Consider the following 26274-nt stretch of genomic DNA (forward strand, 5'->3'; position numbering starts at 1 on the left):
CAACTCTTTTACTCCCCGCTCTCTTATATCTTACATCTCTATACCTATTAGTATTTCTATCTTTATATGTATATATTTTTACTATTTCACTATTTTTTTTTCTCTATTTATATTTTCTTATAATGTCTGTATACTGTGACATTACCATTCTAGAGGGAGCTGTAATGTGCCCAGTTTCCCCTCAAGAATCAATGAATTTTTTCTGATACTGATTTCAGCCATTTTGGTCGCATCTTTAACTGATAGATTATCATGAATATGCGAGTCAGTTAGTTCAGCAATCACGGCTGATGACACTGACATGACGGCCCTCTTCTCCAACAGGTGACTGTTAATGTGAGTGGTGAACAGATAGGGAACAACTTTGTGAACCCGGCGTATCGTGGAGATCAGAATGTGGGCATCGTGAACACATCTGGTTCTGTCAGCACCAAACCTGTGCAGGTGAGTCTCCTGTGTACAGTTCATCAATAGAAATCCATGCCTGATCAGTTTGATGCCGCCTCACTGTTTGTGTTGTTTACCAGGAGTCAAAGTGGACCCTATTCAAGCGGAAATTAAAGCCAGGCACCACATTTGAAAACCCCTCATATTCAGAGGTAAATCTGGACAATTTTAAGACAAATAAGCAGAAAGCGCAGCTGTTATTTCCTCTTGTTTACCCTCTTTGTCGCTCTACAGATGAAGGACGAAAAGCCCGTAGAAAGCAGCGCGGCCCCTTCAGCCCCTGAGCCCTCTCCATTTGTACCCACCGCCAAACCTCAGAAGAGGGATCGTCCAAGCACCTTTTCGCCAACCGAGGACAGTTTCAAAGACACAGCCAACCTCGTGAAAGAGGACAGCGACGTATAACCCTCTCTCACGGGAATTGAAGAGAAAAAAAAAAAGAAACACACTTTGCACAGAATTTATTTTTTTATGCAGCCTGTGTACAAAACTCAAATTGAGAGAGAAATACATTTCTATAGAATGAAGAGAAAAAGGTCTGCTGTGACTATGCCTTCTGACATTTCTTATGCCAATTCTTGTTAATGTTTTCTTTATTCTGATGTACAATATGTATATCTTTGCACTGAAGCTGCTGATAGAAATGTTAATAAATAAGTTGTATATTTGTAAATTTGAACAGGAAGATTTTGTCTGAAAATATCTTTTGAAATAGATCCTATGAATAATTCAGCATAAACACAATAACACACGTAAAGAGCGAGCTGCATTCTGAATGTACAGTACTTATATGATCGAAGGTTATCAGAGGAACGTGTTGAGTAATGATATTTGTTTTGCCACTGAACAAAACTGAAGATGTATTTATTCATCTTTCGTGTTTATATACCTCATTTCAGGGCGGGAAATTGAATAAAAGCAAGAATAATTGGACTTTTAACTCACGCCAATCATTTTTCAAATGTGTGTACTTCAGTTTGAGCAAAAATATGTGCAAAGCATATTAATTGTACTTAATCAAACTAATTTCCACTTTTTTGTTCATCCCTGACTTTATGACTTTGAATCAACAAGATATTGGAGCAATGGCCCAAATTGTTTGGAGCGATACTTGAACGTGCCCATGTTTGTTGCACGGAAATGGAAATTTTGTAGTTGATCATGCTGAAAAGCGACACATGACCTGAGGATGCAGTCGTAGACAGTCATTGTATAAACACGATGAATGAATTTGGAGAACAGAATGATTTTATTTTGTATGATGAGGACAAATAAGAACTCTTCTCTGTGATCATCCACAACATGCACGTATGTTTTAAATTGCTGCTGCTGAGACGTGAATGAATAAATTTCCTATTTTGTAACACAGCCTTGACACCTTTTTATTTTATTTAATTGTCACAACACACTTTAAACATACATCAGTGTCGGCAGAATATTAAGTAACACTTCATTTTACAGGTCTTTAAATTTGATGGTAAGATGCTGGTAATAACCAAGCAATGTATCTGAAATTACTTTGAAATGACTCTAAAATTACCCCAGTTATTACCCCAAAATTGACTGAAAATGACCCCAATATGATTTGATACTTACATTCTGCTTTTTCCTTAAGAGGACGTTAAGAAACAGCTGATAGCTTCTGTAGTACACTTCCAGGAAACTTCCAACTTGTTTCTGTCTAACTTCCCCTCAGCAGGGGACTCAATTGAAGTGAGTTGTTGCAGCTTAATATCCGTCCAACTTCTGCTGGTCAGTAAAGTATCAGTTTTAATATCATGTCAAAGATGTCTATGTATTATTCTAACCAGCTAGCCCTGAGCAGGATAACATCTTTCTCCCAGCAGTCCAAAGCTCCTAGTACAAGCACTCCCTGGGTAGTTCAGCTAGCTTAACTAAAACTATAAAACCTGACATTTAAGCAAATTGTTAGAAAAATTGGCCTGCCTAAGTGACAGAAAGTGGTGAACTAGTAAATGGTTACTGACAATTTACTGACCAGCAGAAGTTGGACAGAAACTGGTTGGAAATTAAGCTGCAGCAGCTCACCTCAGTTTAGTGGCCTGCTGAGGGGAAGTTAGAGCCGAAATTCAGCTTGCACCGTCAGCAGATGTTTGTCAGGAACTAGTTAGAAATTAACTTGTATACTTATTGGCTCGATCAGCAGAAAACCAGTTAGAAGTTGCCAAGAAATGTATTTAAAGTGTTACCAAAATATCTGCATCGTTTCACAGTGGTTCCAATGAGGGAGCGGTTCAGTTCGCTTTCGGTGGAGGGAGAAGCAAATGGGTGACAAAGTCTGAAACAAATGAAGGCATGTAGGACAGAGGAATCCAGAAAAACTTTGCATCCCAGCCTGCGGCGTAACGTGTGCGTGGGAACTGAGCCGTCAGCGCGTGCTCCATGCACGCGGTCACCTTAGAGATATCTGGACTGCAGAGGATGTTCAAGGAGAAGTCCTGAGCTTTCACATCTGAGGAGCAAAACAAAGGAGGGGAGTCGTTTAAAGGATTCATTTTGACACAGTGGCTGAATGCCGAGCAGTGCTTCCACTCACACTTATCAAAGTACGTAGGTCCGTATGAGTCTTTGACTTCTTGAGGGAGGCGACTCCACAGCCTCTTCAGGTCAGCTTCGATAATGTCCAACCTGGTGACAGCTGTCTTGAAGAAACCGGGCTCAATGATGCTCACTTTGATGCCAAATGGTTGCATGTTGATTCTGGGAAGAGGACGCAGATCATGATGTTTCTTTAATGCAACTAGAAAACTTCTTATTGAGAATTTCTTATTCTTCTGTCTGGGACATTTCTTCAAGAGTAGTTTTTAAGAAGTGTTGTAAAAAAAAAGTCACAATACATACACAATATTTGGTGAAATTATTGCATTTCAGAGAGAAACATTGTACTTTTTACTCCACTGCATGTATCTAAAAGCTGTCGTCTCTCGTTATCACTTTAACGCTGATGATTTCACATTGAAAAACTACATAATAAGTTTAATAAGTACATTTCCACACAGCCTGTATTCAGCAATGTTGCCGTTAAGCGAGCCCCCAGTGGTTGCATGAAGTGTCATGCCTGCTCAGGCCTGTGAGAGCTGACCAATCAGAGCAGGCATGGGTGCCTTAAAGTGACAGGCACTAAAACGGAGCGTTCAGACTGAGGTTGAATAGAAAATTCAAGTGTCAACCTGAAAATGAGAATAACACGGAACCTTGAGACGGGATCTGTTGGTCCCTACCTGAGGGAGTCGGAGAAGGCTTCCACTCCAAATTTGGACAGGCAGTATCCTCCACCAGTGAGGGACAGTCTGCCCAAGATACTGGCCACGTTTACCACCCTGCCCTTGGCCTTTTTCAGCAGGGGCAGAAACTGGAGGGTCACGTCAATGACTCCTATCAGATTCACATCCAGGACCTTTGTGAAATCCTCCAGCTGCATCCATTCTGTGGGGCCGATAGGTACGGACCTTCCAGCATTGTTCACCAAACCCCACAGACCTGCGCAAGAAAGAAATCAACTTCTTTATTCGTGTCACCAAAATCTGGATTAAAGGATAAGAAAGAACTTGATTCCTTATAGCTTTCACATCTCGCAGCCCAAACCACCCACAGGCACGTTCACGCAAGAGTCTGAGAAGCTCCTGCAGAGTTGAATCTATGGTCAGGAAGGATCTGCTTTTATCAGTCTGTAGTTCAGATTTATGTTTGCAAAAGCCCTACTTTAAAAATGCGGCTAAGTATTTTCTCCCTCCTCTTTAATAAAGAGGGTGTGTTTAAACACCCCAGTAGGAGGATGATGGATCCAGGTTTCCTTTATCTCTCCCAGTGCCTCCCTCTGACTGGCACCCTATCTGTGCGTACCCCCTGCGGTCCGCCCCGGCTCACCTCGCTGTCCGACCTCTTTGCTCGCAAACTCCACCGCCCTCCTGACGCTCTCGCTGTCTGTAACATCCAGCAGCACGGTCTTCAGTCTGGAGGAGGCCGCCGCCGACAGATCTGCCGCCCCTTTGTCTGTGAGACATGCAGCTATGACGTGGAACCCCTTTCCGTCCAGCTGCCGGGCCAGCAGGTTCCCAAAGCCGCTGTCACAACCTGTGATGAACACATGCTTCTGGCTGAAGCCTTCGACCTTGTAGGAATCTCTGATGTACCAGCGGATGGCAGCCACAGTGGCCACAAGTAGAGCACAGGACAAGGCCGGGTGTGACAGTATCACCTGGAAATCACAAAACAAACTTTTGCCAGTCTGTTTTTTTTTATTTTTTTTTATTCTTCACATATTCCAAAATGACATGACATTTCCTGTTTTCTGGAATATGCTCACTGGAGGGCTGCACAGTGGCCCAGTGGCTAGCACTGCTGCCTCACAGAAGATCGCCGGTTCGCGTCCCGGTTGGGACGCCTGGGATCTTTCTGTGTGGAGTTTGTATGTTCTCCCTGTGCAAGCGTGGGTTTTCACCGGGTACTCCGGCTTCCTCCCACAGTCCAAAAACATACTGAGGTTAATTGATCATTCTAAATTGTCCGTAGGTGTGAATGAGAGTGTGGTTGTTCGTCTCTATGTGTAGCCCTGCGATAGACTGGCGACCTGTCCAGGGTGTCCCCTGCCTTCGCCCTAAGTCAGCTGGGATAGGCTCCAGCCCCCCCGCGACCCTGCAGAGGATTAAGCGGCGTACATATAATGTGTACAGATGATGGATGGATGGATGGATGCTCACTGGATTTTTGTTAATTGAGAAGGGTTCATACAAGTGAGGAGAAATCAACTTACCTCTAATAAGCATGACGTCAGATTGTCAGTCGGCACCTGAGTGGATAAACATGAGATGTATTTTCTTCAGGTTAAGCACTTTAAGATCCCACACACAGATGTGCACGGAAGATCAACGCTGAAATAACCTTTAAGTTCACGTCTCCACTCTGTCCTCTAACCCTCATCTGAACTAGAAATAAATAAGGTCTGACAAATTGTGAACCTGCCATCCACAGACTCCGCCAGAGGCCCCAGAGTCAGTCCTGTCTTCTGTTTTTTAGTTGATCAGCTGCACATTTACTTTACTAACGCAGACCATCAGCTGAAATGTTTAAAGTGTTAAAGAGCGCCTTGGCGTCTACACACTGTGCTTCCAGTCAGAGCAGGGTGTGCCAGTTTTGCCAGATTGTTTTGATGCTTTCCACCGCGACAACTTCGCATGAAGCTGCTCACATGACATAATAATTAAATGACAATTAAAGTGACCACATGTAAACAGGGGGGTTGGTGTTACATGCAAGGATCAGCTTTTAAAATATCGGTTAGATGCTGAACCAGACAACATTTGTTAAAGTCAGCTCCTCCTCGCGTTAGAGTGAATCATACTGTAACAATCACTGAATCGAGTCGATTACTCTTTGCACATTTTCTATTTTCCTGTACAAAAACCTGTAAATGCAGGAGTAACATTTTTTTTTCTGTTGTTGAAACTTTTACTCAAGCAGTGATGGAATGTAACCAAGAACATTCTAAAGTATCGCAGGTATTTGTGCTTTTCTTGGGTATTTCCATTTTCTTCATTTTACTTCCACTCCACTACATTTCAGAGGCAACTTTTACTCAACTACACTTGCTAGATAACTTACTAGATACTCGTTACTTTGCAAGCTGCCTGCTCTATCAGCCAAAGTAGCACATTTAAGATTAATTATCATCCACACTGATAATCACTCGACCCAGAGAATACACAGCATATACATACGTATGTATGTATATGCTGTGTATGTAGCCTAAAATGATAATTTTACCTACTTAAGTACATTTCTTGCCAGAAGGTTATTAATACTTATAATTAAGAAATGTTAAATTAACTACTAATGAAACTTTAGTTGACAGTTATTTCACTGCTAACAAACAATGAAATGCTTTATTAACCATCCATTAAGCTGTTGTAAAGGTTTATAAACATCAGTTGCCACTTCATAATGGTCATCCGAACAATGTTTTAATAGATGAACCACACGGTATTTGCTCACCATTCACTGTGTATTATAAGCATCCGTTGCAACTGTATAATGAACAATTGCTTACAATAAATACAATAACAATAAATAGTTTGACACATTTCATTGGTTGTTAACAGTGAAATAGAAACACAAGTGGCAAGTGGGAGAGGTTTTCTGTTGGTCATTTCTTTTCCCACGGTGTTTAATTACTTCCCAACCAGCAACCTTTCTTTTGGCTCAGTCCAGCACAATTTTTAGGTTCTTGTACACTATTATTTATTTATAGAAGAAAAAGGACAGTTGATTTGCACATTAATTTGACTCTGAATGGCTTTTTTCAAGGACAACAGACAACACAATGAAAATATATAATAATATAATATAATAATATAATTAAAAAAGTTGACTGTGTGACATGATGAAAATCTGAAGTTTGTGTTTTTTATTACTTTATTTTTGGTTAATTACTTCTTTAAAGCAGTAACTTTTTCTCAACCACAAGGTGGCATCAAACCTCTTGAGGCTGGTTTGAGCACAAAAAACCCCCTGCACTAAATAACTCAATTAGTCACTTAATTTACTCTTCAAAGACATCAAATAATGAGGCTGATATAAAAGTAAAGATAAAGGAAAGAGTGTAATAATAATGCAAACATACCATGACTCACTACGGTGTCGCTCCCCTCGCTCTCGGTCCTATCAGGGTGTGATGATGTGCTTCAGTGTGTCTGCGGAGTCAAGGTCCACATGGGTGTAACAGCAGGGTCGGAGTTGGGTTGTGTAACAGTCTACACCAGATTACACCACCTCTGCTTTTGATCACCGTGTTCCACCTTTACCTCAGATCCACTCCGAAATCAACAACAGCTCAGCCCAAAGGTTAGAGACCAAGTCGATCGCTGTCTGCGTTCGATACCGGAAGGTTCTTACTGACCCACCTGGAGAGTGCGTTTAAATGGCAGGAGAAGGAGTCAAAGTCCATCAAGAGCAAAACAAAAAAAAACTTCATTAGAAATGTGACTCTGATCAATATCATGTGATTTAAGAAGCAGAGGCCTGTCTGAGGGTAATCACCTGAGGTTTATTTGTATTAGATTGTTCAATCGTTCAGGCAGCATGATAGTCCGATCAAAGATATAAATCGAGAACAGTACACACAATGTTAAAATGATGCTGTCAGTGGTACAAATCTTCATGTGCAAAACGTTTACTGTAGTGACAATATAAAAAAAAACTAAGTGATCTTCATATTAGTGCTTTTTTTCCCCCTTTAATTCAGTAACTAATCTGACGGAAACTTCCGGTCAGATATTTTGAGTTTGGGCCCCGTTAGAAGGAAAAACGCGTCCACGATGCAGGTCGGCATGTACGACAGAGGCAGCCACAGCAGCTTCGCGTCCCATCCAGGGGAGTAGCGGGACCGAGGGTGAACGGCGGAGATGGCGTGCTCCATGCAGCCGACCACCTTCATCAGGTTTCCGTCAGTCAGCTTCTTGAATTTATAATCCACCTCCGACATGGCTGAAAGAGAAGCATTTCACAATCGTCCATCACGATCTATTATAAAACTACGACACAGTGACTTAAAGCTCATTGGTTTCTTCATCAATCAGCTGAGTGTTTTTTTTCCCGGCGACGAGCATCAGAGGACTTAAAACCTCCCTCCATGAGTCTAAAGCTTAAGGGTGATGAAACATCTTCAAGCAGCTGGGAGCAGAGACAGCACGGAGACCTTTATCTAAGTGAGGCATCGAGGTTGACCTTGTTGCTACTGTGGGCGTGACACACTCTTTTACAAGCTGTGATTGGTGGATCACATACGGAAATAAACATGCACTCTTTGTGATAAGGGGCTTGAAACGCAGAGTGAAATCAAGACGCCTTATCAGAGCATTTAGTCTCCATTCAGACACAATGTGATAATGAATATTATTTTATGTAATGAACATATTTGTGGAATAAATTGTCAGCAATCATTTCCAAGAAACCTACACAATGTTTGAAAACACACTTTACATGTTATTTGTGTGACTGCGCTGATGGATAGTGGCAACAGAAACACTGCTCCATATTTTCATTTTTGTACATTCTTATAACTGCTAAATATCAGGGCTCAGTGTTGTGATTTCATTCATTATTTGTTATTTGTTATTGCGTGAGATGTGCGTGCATCTCTTATAGATAAAACACTAACATTATCAGTACGATCTAAACTGTAACGTACGTGTTTCATAACTTGCTGTAGTGATGCAAAGTTTGGATGTTGAAGTTTGAAGGCTTGACCAGATCCTAGGAGTTATCAACAGAGCTGCATGTCTCATTACAGACATTATTGTTCAACTTCAGCTGGTACCGACAGCATAGCGGACGGAATTAAAGACAAAATGACGTTGCAGCCGATGATGCTGCATTCAAGAGCAGCTCTACATGCTCTTTTTCAGAAATAAATGCTGCAGACTTTCAAACTGATGGATTGATAGACTGTGAAGACTGCTCGCTCTGTTTATCCGTCTGTCTCCAGGACTCTCTGTAACGCACCACTGACACTGATTGGATTATCCTGGTGACCTAAAGTAAATATAGCTAAATAAACAAACATTGCCTCACAAGCACTTTTTCACAGTTTCACTTTTATGTGAATATTTCAGATCTTTTGAAGTCTTTATGCTGTGGATTTGTTGTGATTCTTTTACATTTCACTGTTTTTTGGTTGATTATTTAATTTCTTTCTCATTACTTCATAACTTGCGACCTTGCTTCAGGCACAATCCAGCACAATGATGAGATACTTGTAAAATGTATATCAGGCTATAATAAGAAGTGCCACATACATAAAGTTATCATATTTGGACACTGAATGCAGCACTTGTTGTTATGTCATACTACATGAGAACAGATGAAACAATAGTTAAAGCTACGATAAATTGTGGATTGATAGATTGTGGATTGATAAATTAAAAAAAAAAAGAAATATATTTGTTTGAAGGAGAGGATACGAATAGATAAACATTTATGGTTTGAAGATCATCTGCTCTATATCTGTGACTTGTTCTGTGATGTTTTGAACCGGACGAATACAAAAAGGTAACACAAAGGTACAGTAACTCACATCTCTCATAGAAGTCCAGGCCATAATCGTCCCTCACATTCTGTGGCAGTCTGTCCCAGAGCTTCTTCACGTTATTTTTCAACATGCCCATATCAGTCACGTTTGTTTTGAAGAAGCCGGGCTCGATGCACGCCACCTTGATCCCGAATGGCGCCATGTTTATACTGAAACCCCGAGGAAACACAGAGAGGAAACGCCACAAGTCAAGACGACACTCACGAGAACAACAACAACGTATGTACAGCATTGAAGAGGTGGCATCTCGTCTCACCGCAGGCTGTCGTTGAAGGACTCCACTCCGTACTTGGAGATGCAGTACGGTCCCCCGAACGGGCTGATTCGCCCAAACACGCTGGCGACGTTCACCACTCTGCCTCTTGTCATTTTTATTAGAGGGAGGACGCTCAGAGTTACGTCAATTACACCGCACAGGTTGATGGCCAGCATGGGCTTGTAGTCCTCTATAGTGAACCAGTCGTTGGGGCCGGACGGCAAGGCGACGCCGGCGTTGTTCACAACACCCCACAGGCCTGGAGAAACACAACACAGGGAGGCGGGAAACATAAATACTCACGTGCGCCTTGCATCACCGAGAAGTAAAACACTGCTTCAGTTTATGTGCTCCTTTTTTCATTCAGAGTCAATCATAAAACTTGAGCTGGAGGAATACTTTGAAGGAAAAACTGGTGTCTGAAAATAAGAATTGATGCCACTCTGATGTCTGTATGGTAAATATCAAAACAACAGGCAGTGGCTGGTTAGCTTAGCTTAGCATAAAAACCTGACACAGAAAAAAACAGCTAGCCTGGCTCCGCCTGAAGGTGACAAAATCTGCCAACCAGCAACTCTAACAGCCACCGATTACCATGATATGTGTATGTTAGTTTACTGTGTACACAACACAAAACGTAAAAACATCTATTTTGCATTACTGTCTGTTTCCGGAAGTCTCAGCTGGTCGCCTGGAAGTGGCAGCCTCCACTGATGCATCCAATCAGTGCCAGTTAACATGATCACAGTTTAATTTGAAACACACAGCGCAAATGTCTCTGTAAAATTACAAACTGTTACATTTTAATGGATGTCTGTACAGATTTATCAAATGAGATTTGCCATGTTCACTGGTGAGTTTTAGAGATGCTGGGAGATGGACGATGTAACAGTTGACAGAGCCAGGGCAGCCGTTTCCTCTCCGTTTCCAGTATCTATGCTAAGCTATGCTAATTTGCTGCTGGCCATAGCTTCATGTTAAACCTTGCATGAGTCTTCTATTGTTTCTCTTTCTTGCAGGGCGATGGATAAACATGATACTCACACCACTCTCTCGCCTGTATGGTAGATACAAAGTTACCACCAGCTGGTTAGCTTAGCTTAGCACAGCGACTGGGAACAGCCCGGCTCTGTCCGGAGGTGACAAAACCTGCTGACCAGCCCCTCTAAAGGGAATTCATCAATGTGACATGAATATGTGGAATCTCATGACTGATGAGGTTACCGTGAAGAGATAAACAAATATAAACAGTGTAATGTTTCCCTATGACATGAAGAAATCCACTCACCCTTCTCTCCGACCAAATCCTTGATGGACGCTGCTGCCTGTTTGACACTCTCGGAGTCGGACACGTCCACGTGAACGGTCGTCAGTCTGTCGGAGGTCGTCTTCTTCAGCTCGTCCTCTCCTTTCTCAGTGTAGCAGCCTGCGATGACGCGGAAGCCCAGCTGGTCCAGGTGCCTCGCGAGGCGATTACCAAACCCAGTGTCACAGCCAGTGATGTAGACATATTTATCTCCCTTGTTGGGCACTCGTTTGCTCTCCTTGTACCAGCGATAGAGGAACCAGATGGCTACCGGTCCAAGGACGTACAGGAACATTTTTCTGAGGCAAAGAATAAAGTTTATATTATTATTATTATTATTATTATTATTATTATTATTATTACTACTACTACTACTACTACTACAGTAACAGAGAATGAGAAATAACGAGTATTAACATACAGAGTCAATGTCCAGTAGTACTGTAACTGTAAAAATGAATGTTTTAAATCAAAACTTTGATAAGAACATGCTATCAGGAGAAATACCGCAAACAAATGAGGACACGTCGGCCTGTCTGTGATGTGTAATCTTCTCTTTTACCGTTAAAATTAAAAGCAACTAAACTTTTGTCTAAAAGCACAAAAGACACAACATATAAAGAGGTACAATAGGTAAGAATTTTAAGTTAAAACATTTTTAAAAAATCAAGTAAAGTTCATGTTATGTGTTGCAGAGATATCTCCTGAAGTTAGCATGCTAACCAGCTAGCCGGGCCTGAAAATCTTCTGTGCTAGCAGTGTAAACACCAGCACTTTGGCTAGCTTCATGGCTAACGCAGCTAACAAGCAAAGAGTAGCTACAGTCATGGGCAGAATGCAGCTTGCAGCCGTGAGATGTGTGAGTCGAAATTCAAGTTCAGCAGGTGGCCAGTTCTTGCATAAAGCACCTTTAATCTACATACCAAGAGATGTTACTGGCTTTTTCCTTTTGCCATCATGACTCACTAACGTGTCACAATTTGACATAGTCCTTGCTTTGTTTCCTTTTAATTCCTCTGGAGTTCAGTTTAACCTCCAGTACTGTGGAACATTTTCACCATGTATGTGACAAAAAGAAATCTAAACATGAGGTCTATTCAGCGGTTGCTCTGGTGCTGTCGGCGGCAACATGAGATCTTCTTCAGCAGACGGAGTGATTCCAATCTTTCTTTGACTGAGAATTTAATCTCAAAATTACTGAGAAAGGACAGAGGATGAATCACTAAACCAGTCAGAGAGATACGTTTACATACGGGACTGACAACTGGTCCACCAGCTGATAAAGATCATGCTTGACAACCAAAAGCTCCTGAGCAGCTTCTGTTTCTGAGGTAAAGAAGGGACTCATCTCATAATATCAACTGTTTCAGTACTTTCTGCAGTCCTGGACGTGTCACCTACAAACTGGTGACACTCAACACCACATCCAGGGTGTGATGCCTCCTGTTCCTGTTATTATTTAAAATAAGAATACTTTATAGACGGCAGGTGGTTTGGAAATCTGTTGAAAATGTCCTAAACATACAAGAGCTCAGTTACATCAAGGCAACTGTTTAGATAATTGATAAACAATTTTTTTTTTTTTTTTAAGAAAAAAGATTCCAGCTCCTCAAACTTTTCTTACTCTTCAATTAAAGTCGATTTAGAACGGTCAGCATAATATAAAATTCAAAGACGTCTATACAGAAAATCCAGAATTCACCACTGATCTCTGGTCAGTTTAGACGCAGATTTAAACTAATTTAGAGCTCACTGTTGTCATACTACAGAGTCTGGATTGAAGTTTAAAAAAAAACAAAAAACAGCCAAGCAGGACTTAACAGATGACATATTACAGATTACAACAGACTACATTCATATCATAAATGTACATCATGTAACAGAGACAATGAATGTGCAGTCAGTGTTCAGCACAGGTGAACGAGATTTTAGATGGTAAACGAGATTTTAGATGGCTGGAACAAGGCTAAACAAGATTAAACATCACCAGAGAGACAAAAACAGAACACCTGACTATCAGCTCCTGGTCAGCACATGGGTCTGTGTCGAGATGAGCAGCAGCAGCAGCAGCAGCAGGGTGTGACCGGCCGGGACACACACCGAGACGGAGGGGACGAGGACTAAGTTTTCTTTTTCTGCCTCAGCCGGTTGTCTTCATTATAACTTCCGGGAAAGTTGTGCGTCTTTTTCGCCGCTGCTTTTAACGCGAGTGTTTGGCGAAAGGTCGCCATCTGGTGGACAGGTCGGGATGATGCAGGGTAGATAGAGAGAAAGAAAGAAAGAAAGAAAGAAAGAAAGAAAGAAAGAAAGATAGATAGATAGATAGATAGATAGATAGATAGATAGATAGATAGATAGATAGATAGAATCACACAAAACTCTATTAGGAACTTCCTTCAAGTTGCAATTATCATTAATACTTGCTCACAAAAATGTGTTGTGTTGTAACTGTACCTTCATGAAGCCACTCTGATGTTCTACCTGTCAGATGGTGACAGGAAGCATTGTGATTTATTTGATTACGCAAGTACTGAGACAGCACGTGACCACAACTAATGGCCTCGAGGTCATTAAACCCATTTTTACAATCACTTGATAATTGCATAAACGATAACATGTATACATGAATAATAATAATGTGCGTCTGACGTGTTTTTTTTTTTGTTTTTTTCAAAGTTCAATGACCTTGTTAAAAGTTCTTGACTTTACAGCCACCTCTTACCTACTTCTCCTTCACTGAATCCAAAATCTATTAATATACACATTTTCAAACTTGAGCATATACAGTTATAACATGCACATCACAAACCTATTTTTTAATTATTATTAGGTTTTACAGTAACTGTTGTGTATTTTCATTCACAGATCGACTCTGAACCTCATCTCTTGTTATAAACTTGTATCTGTACTGTTTCAGGTTATGTTGATGACAACATCTGGCTGGATTGCTTTGTTTCTTTTGCCCTCAATAAATAAGAAGACTGGGGTACCTGGTAATTCAGTTGGTAGAATGTGTCCCACATGTGTAGAGGCTGTGTCCTCAGTGCTGCACCCCAAGGTTTGAACCCGACCTGTGGCCCTTAGCTGCATGTTGTTCCCTCTCTCTCTCTGTTCTGTCCAATATATTCAATATAGCTACGAAGAGACCAACATAATAAGTTGCCAAAGTGTTTTTTTTAGTGATGGGCTGATTCAGGCTGCACTTGGCTTTCGGCTGAACACATTCTTCAAACGTTCTTAGCCCCAAGTGAAGGGAGTTATTATCCCCATGGTAACATTGTGTACCAACTGAAAAGGAGGAACGATGACGCCTGTTGTTCACCTCAGAAAGTCTGACACATCTCACAAGCCCCAAACTTAAAATCCAAGATGGTACCTCTGCACATCGACAGCTGTGAGGGCTGTATAACGAACTGTTTTTTAGGACTTCAGTCTTATTTGTGTGTCATTAAATCAATCCTTCTCACAGCACTGTTCAGCCTCTCTGTGTGAACTTGTTGTAGCAAGTAGCTAACCTGACTGGAACTGGTTTTCCGACTCATACAGGAATGTTGCACTCCAGTGTGAAGTCATTCCCGACTCTGTCTCAAACTTCCGAGGTAAATGGAATGCGCTTACCGTGAGAGTGCTTTCGCAACGGCACATTCCAAAGTGGGCTAGCCCTGACGTTAGCCCTCCTCTGGAGTAGATTTCACCCTGGTTCCCCAGGTGATCCCCTGAAAATGAACCTGTGCCAAAAGCTTGCCAGTGTGAAACAAGGCCAACAAGACATTCTCGAATGGTAACATTAGTCGTGTTCCAACAGACAGTGAACCCAGGGCTAGAAGAAATACATGTGAAATAATATGCAGGATGAAAAGCCAATAGATGTAAAGTGTTGTAATAATGACTTTGCCTTTGTATGACTGGTTAACTGCTCAGTCCTGTCAAAAAAAATAACCATCAAAACAACACATGGTGTGCTGCTGACAATCAAAAAGTCTTGTATGTGTTCAGTATATTTAAAATAATAATTAAAAAAAAAACCAACTGGATTCACAAGCGCTACTCTCCTTAATAGTTTACTCTTGAATACACAAAAGACACATTTAAACATTTTTTTATTAAGTATCCTTGATCTTGACTCCATGCTCTCCACACATATTTGCACACAGTTGTTCTCCATGCGTCTCTGACTAGAGCCCCTCCTTCCTGTTTATTATCAATCACCTGTGTTGTGAATAATAACCGGCTGTAAAGAAGGAGCAAATTCCTCTCTGCTACTTGTCCTGGCGGGCATTAACCTCCCAGGACATCTGTTTGACTACTATTATTGGGTCTCCATTTCCTCCTTTTGATAATCTACATATTTTAGTTCATCTGTGAGATAAAGTAGATTTATGCTGTTGGATAGAAGAATTACACTGATGCAATGAGACGTGGCAACCACGCACACGACTTGTAATGATTAAAGGGGCACTAAGCAGTTTCGGATGAGAAATTCAAATTTTATTTTATTATTACAGAAACTTTGCTCATTTTGCCTTGTGAAAATGAAGAGCTGTCCACTAAAATGTGTTTATCAATCAAAGCTTCATGAAACCACTCTGACAATTTGGCTGTCTGGTGTCAGGAAGCGACCAAACATCACCATCCCTGACATTTTTAATTGGTTTTCAGATGTATCGACAGAGCACGTGAACATAACTAATGGCCTCACGGTCATTACACCCATTTTACAATCGCCTGATAAGTGATTTCATAATTGTTAACATCTGCACAAACATTTATAATACCAACGGATGATTTTTCTGTACCAATGTTAGTAAATTTCACATTTTTGAAAAATCACGTTTTTTGTTTTGTTTTTGTAGATATCTACAGTAATAGCAGTTAACGCACATTAACTCTGTTTAGCCTTTACAGGGCAGTTTAGTAAAGGTCATAATGCTGACGCAATCTTATCTGTCTAATTGGGGTGTAGATAATGGGAAAGGACAGCCATAGGTTACCTGAACATAAGATAGGGATTTACTCCGAGGGACCTCAGTGTTGATGGTGGATAACTGGAGAAACATTCAGGGAGAAGTCCAGGTACAGTTCTGTCTCCTCTTCTTCTATCGTAATCCACAGCACTGTGTTAAAACTCAATCAGGATTATTTAATTCTCATGACCAAAACTTTGTTTTTAAAGATCAGTGTCTGGAGTGATGTGTCTTTCTTGTCAGCCAGTGACATTTGAATACACAGTTAGTTGCTCTAGTAACCGGTGGGTCATTCAGCTAAATGTTGCAATGTGCATTTTTTTGAGGAGCACATTTCAAATACATGGACGGACTGAGAACCTGGTTCTCTTGATTTTATTTTGAAATGATATCCCATTTGACTGCATCCCACTGATTTACATCCAAATGATGATTCAGATTGTTTTAATTCACAGTTGCCGAGCGAGGACACACCTGCCTGGGTCAGCAAACATGAAGAAATTTCCAATAGAAGCCAAAGGTGAGAAAATTACAACATTAATAAAAGAGTTTCATTTCTTTTCTTTTTTTATTTCATTTAAAGCCAAGTAATTACGGATAACACTAATACTGTATATAATGCACATAGCGTATAGTCCTTTCTATGTTGTATCTTTTCTCTCTTATTTAAATCTTTTTTAGTATTTGTAAGTCTTGTATTTATTGTTTGTCTGTCTACCTGCTACTGTCACAAGTGAATTTCCCCGATGTGGGATGAATAAAAGTCTAAAGTCTAAAGTCTAATAGTTTTCCCTCTTTTCTGGCAGACATCGATAATGGGTAAGTTTGTATTGCAAGATTAACATTTCCCACAATACACTATGTTACATTTTTGTAGTTTTTATAGAAAGTTCCCCGTGGCTTACTTTTATTCACATGTGTTACAGAGAGAAGAAGAAAAAGGAAAAAAAGCCAAGTGTTGGATACTTTCAGCTGGTAAACACTGTTTTCTTTCTTACATGGAAAGTAATGAGATTATCTAACATGATATCATAAAAATAGATTCAAATTGTGTGAGCAAAAGCAGGATATCATCTAAAACATCTATTTCCAACAAATAACTAAAGGCTTGTTCAGTTTTACAGTTTAAGTGCTCCTTAATAAGAGAAGAGGCTAAAATAATAACAGAACTGAAATACTGTTCAAATGCAATCTATAGGTTTTGTGTTTGTGACGCAGGAATTGGTTAATGCTGTGACAGTAAGCACAAGTGTCCATGTACACAAATACTAAAGATTGAATTTTGAGTTTATTTCTCAAACTGAGTTTTAACTAAAATTGTGACCAAAGAGACCACCTCTCTACGACTCTGTCGAGGTTAATAGATTAAAGGTTTAATTCAGTCAAAGAATCGTGGTGCCGGCACGAAAAATTGTTTTTTAAATGTTAAGGCGGTTAGGCTTGGACTTGAACTTGTAATGGACTTTTTTTTCTTTTCAGTTTATTGGTACTTTTACTTAAGTAAAGAATCTGAGTGACTGTCTCACCACTCTAGACTGTCCAGCAAGCTACTTTTTTAAAGGAATCTCAAAATTCTGCAATTTCCTTTTCGCAGTATCGATTTGCCACCTGGAGAGACACCGTGATGATGGTGGTGGGGGGTTTGTGCGCCCTCGTACACGGTGCAGCTTCACCTCTCATGCTTCTCGTGTACGGCATGATGACAGACACGTTTGTGGCTTATGAGCTTGAAGTCCAGGAGCTGAAAGACCCGAACAAGGAATGCAACAACAACTCCATCTATTGGATAAATGGCTCCATATTTGAGACGGCTGAAAACGAGACGGTGTACTGTGGGTGAGTCATGGGTTCGTTGTTGATGAGGTCTGTGTGATACTGAGAAGCTGCTAATCATTTGTTTTCTCTTGGCAGGGTGGATATTGAAGCACAGATGACCATGTTTGCATATTACTATATTGGAATTGGATTAGGTGTTCTGTTTGTTAGTTATTTTCAGGTTAGTGTTCATGTTCAGCTCTTGAATAATTGTTGCTTATAACATTGGGGCCCATCGTATCAATTCTCATCATTTACTGATTATCCACACTGTAGATTTTATGACACCGGGGCCCATCACGTCGATTCTCATCATTTACTGATTATCCACACTGTAGATTTTCTTCTGGGTGTCAGCGGCTGCAAGACAAATTCAGAGAATAAGGAAGACTTATTTCAGAAAAGTCATGCAGATGGAGATCGGATGGTTTGACTGCAACTCCGTTGGTGAACTGAACACGAGGATATCAGAGTGAGTTGGGGCTCCTGACATCTTTTATTACCGCTGTCAATACATAGATGAGATGAAGTTGCATTGTTTCTGTTCCTTTGCAGTGATATCAACAAGATCAACAACGCCATCGCTGACCAGGTGTCTATCTTCGTTGAGAGGATCTCCACATTTGTGTTTGGCTTCATGGTTGGATTCATTGGTGGGTGGAAGCTGACCTTGGTGGTCGTAGCAGTGAGCCCACTGATTGGAATAGCTGCCGGACTTATGGCCACGGTGAGGGGGGCGAGTCGTCAGTGAAATACTATGATTTATTGCTGCTTTATGAGAAAACACAATGTTTCAAGACAGAAAATGTTGTTTTTCTGGGTCGATTTTTATTTGATTACTTTGTTGTTGCTGAAGGCTGTGGCCAGGCTGACAGGACGAGAGCTGAAGGCCTATGCAAAGGCGGGGGCAGTGGCTGACGAGGTGCTGTCGTCCATCAGAACGGTAGCAGCCTTTGGTGGGGAGAGTAAAGAGGCTGAAAGGTATTTAGGCATTTTTCTAAGATCATAAGAGTTTGCATATGCTGATGCGCCATTACTTACTTATTAAAATGTGAAATTTGCACAGATATGATGGAAACCTTGCGGAAGCTCAGACCTGGGGAGTGAAAAAGGGAACCATCATAGGAGTTTTTCAAGGATACCTGTGGTGCATCATTTTCTTTTGTTTCGCTCTGGCCTTTTGGTATGGATCAAAATTGGTCATTGACACAAAGGAGCTGTCTCCTGGTAGTCTCATTCAGGTATGTCAAATTTATTGTAAGAAGATTTTTTTTTTCAAAAAATCTCATTCGAAACTCATCAAATGCTGTCAAGAAAGTTGGGAATGAAACTCCAAAATCAACGTTTCTTACAAATAGAAACTTTAACTTCTGATACTCTATGTGAGTAGTTAGAGGCCTTTGTTTCACCGTGTGGCTGCTGTGTTTCTATCAGGTATTCTTTGGAGTACTTATGGCAGCTATGAACCTGGGTCAGGCCTCACCCTGCCTGGAGGCCTTTGCTTCTGGCCGTGCTGCAGCAAAGACCATTTTTGACACAATTGATCGGGTAACATCGAAATGCAACTAGAGACTTTATTGCAGATGGAATCCAGATTGGAAACAGTTCATTTTAAGAGAGAGAGTCTTCTCCATAAAATACATGTCTGTGTTGTCACATTCACAGGAACCGGAAATCGATTGTTTCTCCGAAGAAGGTCACAAACTAGACAAAGTAAAAGGCGACATTGAGTTTCACAACGTCACATCTTTCTACCCATCCCGTCCTGAGGTCAAGGTAAGTTCCTTCAGCTAGCATTTCTTTGTGTCCATTTCTAGGATCTCGAAACTCAATTACACAACATCTCAATTTTTCCAGATCTTAAATGATCTGAGCATGCAGATCAAAGCAGGAGAAACTACTGCTTTTGTGGGACCGAGCGGATCTGGAAAGAGCACGACCATCCAGCTCATCCAAAGGTTTTATGACCCAATGGAGGGAACGGTAACAATCTGAATAACTGCACAGACACACAGGACAGATCATGTCTGAATGCCTCAGTGTAATCACACTTCTATTATTCTCATTCTATAGGTGACTTTGGATGGCCACGACATTCGTACTTTAAACATCCAGTGGCTCAGATCTCTCATCGGTATTGTTGAGCAGGAGCCGGTGCTGTTTGCCACAACCATTGCAGAGAACATCCGGTTTGGTCGACCTGGAGTGACAATGGAAGACATCATCCAAGCAACTAAAGAGGCTAATGCCTATCATTTTATTATGGACCTGCCACAGGTACGCTTAATGATAAAATGGAAGAACTGCAGTACATACAACAGTTTCACAGGGCAATTTGTGTTAGTACTTTAACCTAAGCAGAAAATGATGTTGCCACGTATCCACCAGAAATTCGACACTCTGGTGGGAGAAGGTGGAGGACAGATGAGTGGAGGACAGAAGCAGAGGATTGCCATCGCTCGGGCTCTGATCCGAAACCCCAGGATCCTGCTGCTGGATATGGCCACATCTGCCTTAGACAATGAGAGTGAAGCTGTTGTCCAGGAGGCACTGGACAAGGTGAGCCACTCTCTGCCCATAGATAACAGAACTGAAGGAACTTTAACCATTAACATCGGCAATAGACTTGTTTTGTTGAGTGACACCCTAATACCTGGTATATGTGCAGGTGCGAACGGGCAGGACCACAATTTCTATCGCCCATCGCCTCTCCACAATAAGAAATGCAGATGTCATCATTGGTTTTGAGCATGGACAGGCCGTGGAGAAGGGAACACACAGTGAGCTGATCGAAAGGCGAGGAGTCTACTTCACTCTGGTCACCCTGCAGAATCAAGGCACATCTGACACATCTAAAGGTTGGATATGCAGGGCTGCTTATATTGGGAGTAGGGCTACAATTTATAATCACTCAGGACTCCATAATGGGGTCATGAGCTGTCGGCACTCTGGCTCACTTCAGAAGTCCCCCTGCTCCTTCTTTAATGTTATCAATTGCACCTGTGCTCATGCTGTAATGACAAAACAAATACGTTAGTTGTGAAAAGGCCCACAGATCGTTCGAGAAGCGGATCTTAATATATTGGCTGAAACAGCACACTTCAAAGTGCTCAGCAGGAGTCATTGGACAATCCTATCCAGTGTCTGAAGGTCTTTTTAGTGTTGGTTTAAGACCAACAAAAGCTTCAAGACATGTATTAAATCTGTATTGATTTTTTTTGTCTTTTTCTGCTAGATGTGATCAGTGAAGGTCAAGAAGATTTTGAAATAAAATCAAGGAGTTCTAGTTTTGGAAGCTGCGCCTCTGGTCAAAGGTACAGTAAATCCAGCTCCAAATGATCCTCTCAGAAAAGAAAGTAATTACAGATATTATCACACCACATGATGTTCTCCACATTTTTCCTGCAGGAGCTCTGTTCGACTGCGATCTCTTAGCAAACTGTCAAGTTATTCCGGCACGCCGTTAGACAGCATCAGCATCACACCCGTTAATCTAGTGAGATTCATTTCTATGAACTGTAATATATGATCTTAATTACAAACTTTACTTAGAAAATTAATGTTGCCGGTGCCATTCTTCAACAGAAACATGAGGTTGGTCCTGATGAACATGTTGAGCCCGCCCCAGTGGCACGTATCCTCAAGTACAACCAACCAGAATGGCCCTACATGCTGCTGGGCTCGCTGGGAGCTGCTGTCAACGGCTCTGTCAACCCCATCTACGCTATCCTGTTCAGCCAAATCCTCGGGGTGAGGGCTGCATGTTTCATAACTCATTGCCTCTGGTATGATTTACTTTAATGAAGTAGAAATTCCTTACATGTCATGTGATCTTTGTATCTGCAGACTTTTGCCATTCCTGACTTGAACGAGCAGAGGGAGCAGATCGATGGGATATGTCTTCTGTTTTGCATTGTGGCTGTGGCTAGTTTCTTCTCCCAGTTTTTACAGGTTTGACTCAGAATTTTTCCACGTGACACAGACATTTAGAGTTAACATCTCTTTGTCACCTTGATATGGACATGTCAGGCATGGTTGAATGTTCCAGGGATTTGCCTTTGCCAAGTCTGGAGAACTGCTGACCCGTCGTCTAAGGAAACTGGGTTTCCAGGCCATGTTGAGACAGGAGATTGGCTGGTTTGATGATCCCAGAAACAGCCCCGGCGCTTTGACCACCAGACTGGCCACAGATGCATCCATGGTCCAGGGGGTAAGTGATGTTGATGTCCAGGCCTGTGTCAATATTCAAGTTTACGTTTTCACATAAAAAGCATAAAAAGCAAGTGCAACATTGTTTTGAATGTGACTGGGTCTCGTTGTGCAGGCAACAGGATCCCAGATCGGCATGATCGTTAACTCGTTGACCAACATTGGAGCGTCTTTCATCATTGCTTTCTACTTCAGTTGGAAGTTAACTCTGGTCATTATGTGCTTCCTGCCACTCATCGGGCTGTCCGGGGTATTCCAAGCCAAAATGCTCACAGGGTTTGAAAATCAAGATAAAAAAGCTATGGAAGCAGCAGGTCAGGTAAGCTTCACAGAACATTGGCCCAGCATATTTATTCAAGAAACCAAAGACTATGGTTTGATATGATCGTCACTTTCACCCACAGGTATCCAGTGAGGCTCTTGCCAACATCAGGACGATTGCAGGCTTGGCCAAAGAGAGCTCATTTGTGGAATCATATGAGCAGAAACTCGAGCTTCCATATAAATCAGCCAAGAAGAGAGCGCACATTTATGGGCTGTGTTTTGGTTTTTCCCAGTGTGTCATCTTCATGGCATATGCTGCTTCATTCAGATATGGAGGCTATCTGGTTAGCTCTGAGGGGTTGCAATACATGTTCGTTTTCAGGTTTGTAAAATGAGGTCTTTCAAACGGAAATTTTGTGTTTTTCAGAGCCTATGTTAAAAAGTGTTTTATGTTTCGTAATGCGGTCACCAAAAATCAACCAAGTGTTGTGTCTACAGAGTGATTTCAGCCGTAGTGATCAGTGGGACGGCGCTTGGCAGAGCTTCCTCCTTCACTCCAGATTATGCCAAAGCCAAGACTGCTGCTGCTCAGTTTTTCAGACTTTTGGACCGTGTGCCAAAAATCAGCATGAGTGACACAGATGGAGAGAAATGGGTTGGTGAATTTGTCAATAAGGCACAAAATATCATTCATATCCAGCAAGATGCAATTTTGTCATGTTGTTACTTTTAAATGTTTTAAGCCTAGTTGTCCATCTTTAGGATAAATTCAGAGGTGAAATAAAGTTCATCAACTGCAAGTTCACCTATCCAACTCGGCCAGATATCCAGGTGTTGAACGACCTGGTTGTGTCCGTGAAGCCTGGTCAGACTTTGGCATTTGTTGGGAGCAGCGGCTGCGGGAAAAGCACCAGTGTTCAACTGTTGGAAAGGTTCTACGACCCCGATGAAGGGCGAGTGGTATGTCGACTGATTTAGACATTAATTTCCCCTATCACACAATGAGTTTAATCTCTTCAAAAGCCATCAACTCTGTTTTAAAAATGTCATCCTTTTTTTTTTTCAGTTGATTGATGGCCGCCCATCTCATAGAGTCAATGTGCCCTTCCTACGATCTCAGATTGGCATAGTGTCCCAGGAGCCAGTGCTGTTTGACTGCAGCATAGCGGAGAATATTCAGTATGGCGTTAACACGCGTAGTGTCAGCATGGAAGAGATTGTTGAGGCTGCTAAGAAAGCCTACCTTCATGATTTTGTCATGACACTACCAAATGTGAGTAGAAACACTTAAAGGTAGTATGTGTAAGAAAAGAAGATTTTTGAGTCTTATTCCACACTCGTCAAACAATGATGCTTCGAGACTGCAGGCTGAGCCGGCCACCATCCCCTAGTGTCAGTTTCTGTCTTCAAATATGAGGCCTTTCTTAACTTTCTCGAATGCCTAAAACAACATTTGGACTGATTCCTTTGCAAAGGACCATTTTTACATCAGATCCAAAAATGAAGATTCCAGACATCAACAATGTAATTTTTCAAAATTACAGTGTTACTACTATCTGTAGAATCGTTACAGATATCGAAATTATGACTAGTAAAATACAACTTCAGATTTTTACTAGCCTGGAATTGTGACTTGATAAAATGCAGCTGTAGTCCTGAGTATCTTGCATTTCTTCAGCTCCCCTACAGCATTAACACAGTTAAAAACTAGCTAAAGTTGGCTTAAAAATGGAGTTCACTAATATCAACAAACAACCAGAACTGGTCACAACCGAGTCCAACACAAACTCCAGGCTCAAAGCTAACATTACTGCAAAGCATGTGAAAAATCTTGTGATATTAGGGTTTTATCTGGCGTTAGCTAACATTAGCCTGCTTGATAACGTGGAAGATTTACTAGCCAGCCAACCGACATCTTGAGAGGATAATGTTCACTAATTCGCCAAGACTCGTCGATCTGACCTGGCTTGTAAATTGGCAAGCCTGCTTTTTTCAAAATTACTTTTTCAGCAAAAATAAGCAACACGAAAATCATACAGCATAGCTAATTCAACTAGCAGAAAAACAACTGCTAAATCTCTACTATAGCTAATGTCTGGACTTGCTAATATAGAATATGCAGACTTCCTCTGTGTGACTTCATTAAACCATCAGTTTTGTCATCATAAACAGTGTTTAAATCAAATAATCAGTCATGCTGAAACTAAAGATGTAAATGTTATATTAAGAACTTTTGCTTTCTCCACTTCTCTCAAAACATTTTCAAATTTTAAGAAATATGAGACTCAGGTTGGTGCCCAGGGTTCTCAGCTGTCAAGAGGACAAAAACAACGCATTGCCATTGCCCGAGCCATTGTCAGAAACCCCAAGATCCTACTTCTAGATGAAGCTACCTCTGCCCTGGACACAGAGAGTGAAAAGGTATAATATTCGTAATCACTAAAGCACATTATGAACATAAAGCCATGTATTCCTTCCCATTGGTACATCTTTTCTGCTCCACATAATTAAATGAGACACCAAGCTTTAAGAGATGTGTGCACCACTCCACCACGACACCAAGTAGGTTCCTGACAGCTCTCTGTTTTCCCGCAGACTGTTCAGTCTGCGCTCGATGAGGCCAGAAAAGGTCGAACCTGCATCGTCATCGCTCACCGGCTCTCAACTATCCAATCTGCTGACATCATCGCGGTGATGTCAAATGGAACTGTCATAGAACAAGGCACACATGATGAACTCATGTCCAAGAGAGGTGCCTATTATAAACTGGTCACAACAGGCGCACCTATCAGCTAGACCCTGGCATGTTTTTCATCTTCAGTTTTTGCAATTACATGTTTGTTCTTTTTTATGATGTCATGATAAAAGTATTTATTATATAGTTAATTGATTATGAGTTCTTTGGGTTTACATTGGTCTGGTCAGGTTGTCATTGTTGGACTGCATGCGATGGGGCACCTGTGCGCAGAAAGTTGTGATCCAATTGTAAATAGTTCATAATTTCTTTGATAGTAAAACTAATACAGTATTATACTCTTGTTTTCTTTTTGCAGAAAAATGAAATTCATGCTTTAGTTTTTTGGATTTGGCCATCTCATGAATCCTAACCCAAACTTCTTTAAAGAGGGACAGAGTCAAATTGTAAAATAACTATTTTCCGAGTTTGCAATCCAATTAAATTCCAGATTTCAATGTGAAATAACTTTTTTCTATTTCTTTTTTCTAAATATTAAATTAAAGTTTGATTGTATAACGGGTTAGCTGCTGAGTGGTCCTTTGTCATTTGACCCTCAGCACAAAGGTGTAATAAAATACCCAGAGACACAGATGTTCATTCAAGCTTGGTTTAGCAAGCAGCCTATGCACTTAGGACAGTTACATCATGCCAGGCCTGGGGTGCCCACTGGATGCTAAGCAACCAGGTTCAAGATGTGGAAATGGGTTCTGCCGGGGAGTTTAACTAATCTCCCTAATCACATCATAGACTCTGGTCTGCCTCATTACATTTTGGGTGATTGATATCTGAATTTTCCTGGAGAAAAAGGGCAACTCATGACAGATTATGTAATTCACAGAAAGCAGGATATACTGCACATACACTCATCTGTGGTTTACGGGAGAGAAACCCTGAATGATTTAGCAGGTCCTGGAAAATGTAGGGACTTATGGAAAAATATATATCAGATCTGTTATTGGAGCAAAAGATTTCCCCTTTAAATACACATGAATTTGTAGGTTATTTTTTTATATAGCAGCTTGATTGAAATATCGAGTATAATTTATGTTTCCAGCTGAGCAGCAATTCAAAGTTTGATAAAATACTTTTACAACATGCCCTAATTTAGTATTCTTGATGAAATGCCAGGCTGATGGGAAAAGAAAGAAGGGAAAGAAGAAGAAAACAGTA

General features: G+C 41.1%; 4 protein-coding genes across 9 annotated transcripts in view; 2 read left to right on the forward strand and 2 right to left on the reverse strand.

Moving 5' to 3' along the window:
* Positions 1 to 1815, forward strand: part of lrp2a (low density lipoprotein receptor-related protein 2a) — a 48258-nt gene extending 46443 nt beyond the window's left edge. For all 5 annotated transcript variants that reach the window (XM_037109562.1, XM_037109564.1, XM_037109563.1 and 2 more), the window contains 3 exons: positions 325 to 444; positions 528 to 599; positions 682 to 1815. In XM_037109562.1, coding sequence (XP_036965457.1) covers positions 325 to 444; positions 528 to 599; positions 682 to 852 — 363 coding nt within the window. In that variant the 3' untranslated portion in view covers positions 853 to 1815. The remainder of the gene's footprint in view (positions 1 to 324; positions 445 to 527; positions 600 to 681) is intronic.
* Positions 1809 to 7157, reverse strand: rdh1 (retinol dehydrogenase 1). The gene is made up of 6 exons (XM_037109577.1): positions 7088 to 7157; positions 5222 to 5257; positions 4336 to 4666; positions 3690 to 3948; positions 3005 to 3168; positions 1809 to 2920 (listed from the first exon to the last, which is right to left on the reverse strand). Exons 1-6 carry the CDS (start codon positions 7088 to 7090, stop codon positions 2703 to 2705), a joined length of 1011 nt encoding a protein of 336 aa, XP_036965472.1. The 5' UTR covers positions 7091 to 7157; the 3' UTR covers positions 1809 to 2702.
* Positions 7158 to 7490: 333 nt separating this feature from the next.
* Positions 7491 to 13280, reverse strand: dhrs9 (dehydrogenase/reductase (SDR family) member 9). The gene is made up of 5 exons (XM_037109578.1): positions 13125 to 13280; positions 11098 to 11414; positions 9810 to 10068; positions 9539 to 9702; positions 7491 to 7950 (listed from the first exon to the last, which is right to left on the reverse strand). Exons 2-5 carry the CDS (start codon positions 11408 to 11410, stop codon positions 7712 to 7714), a joined length of 975 nt encoding a protein of 324 aa, XP_036965473.1. The 5' UTR covers positions 11411 to 11414; positions 13125 to 13280; the 3' UTR covers positions 7491 to 7711.
* Positions 13223 to 25179, forward strand: abcb11a (ATP-binding cassette, sub-family B (MDR/TAP), member 11a). Of its 2 annotated transcripts, XM_037109567.1 has the most exons (30): positions 13223 to 13357; positions 14662 to 14714; positions 16079 to 16188; positions 16535 to 16599; positions 16886 to 16898; positions 17006 to 17054; positions 17674 to 17915; positions 17991 to 18075; positions 18233 to 18366; positions 18450 to 18621; positions 18751 to 18875; positions 18961 to 19135; positions 19329 to 19442; positions 19560 to 19670; positions 19752 to 19877; positions 19968 to 20171; positions 20283 to 20453; positions 20563 to 20752; positions 21130 to 21208; positions 21303 to 21390; positions 21480 to 21644; positions 21741 to 21845; positions 21943 to 22104; positions 22219 to 22422; positions 22508 to 22749; positions 22866 to 23022; positions 23130 to 23327; positions 23434 to 23640; positions 24642 to 24788; positions 24963 to 25179. In XM_037109567.1, exons 4-30 carry the CDS (start codon positions 16572 to 16574, stop codon positions 25161 to 25163), a joined length of 3894 nt encoding a protein of 1297 aa, XP_036965462.1. In that variant the 5' UTR covers positions 13223 to 13357; positions 14662 to 14714; positions 16079 to 16188; positions 16535 to 16571; the 3' UTR covers positions 25164 to 25179. The 2 variants fall into 2 exon arrangements, with proteins under 2 accessions (XP_036965462.1, XP_036965463.1); XM_037109568.1 differs by lacking the exons at positions 13223 to 13357; positions 14662 to 14714; positions 16079 to 16188; ... (2 more) ...; positions 17006 to 17054; positions 17991 to 18075 and having other exon boundaries at positions 17843 to 17915.
* The last annotated feature ends 1095 nt before the right edge of the window (positions 25180 to 26274 follow it).

Source organism: Acanthopagrus latus, chromosome 9 (genome assembly GCF_904848185.1).
Source record: "Acanthopagrus latus isolate v.2019 chromosome 9, fAcaLat1.1, whole genome shotgun sequence".
Classification (NCBI taxonomy): Eukaryota; Metazoa; Chordata; class Actinopteri; order Spariformes; family Sparidae; genus Acanthopagrus; species Acanthopagrus latus.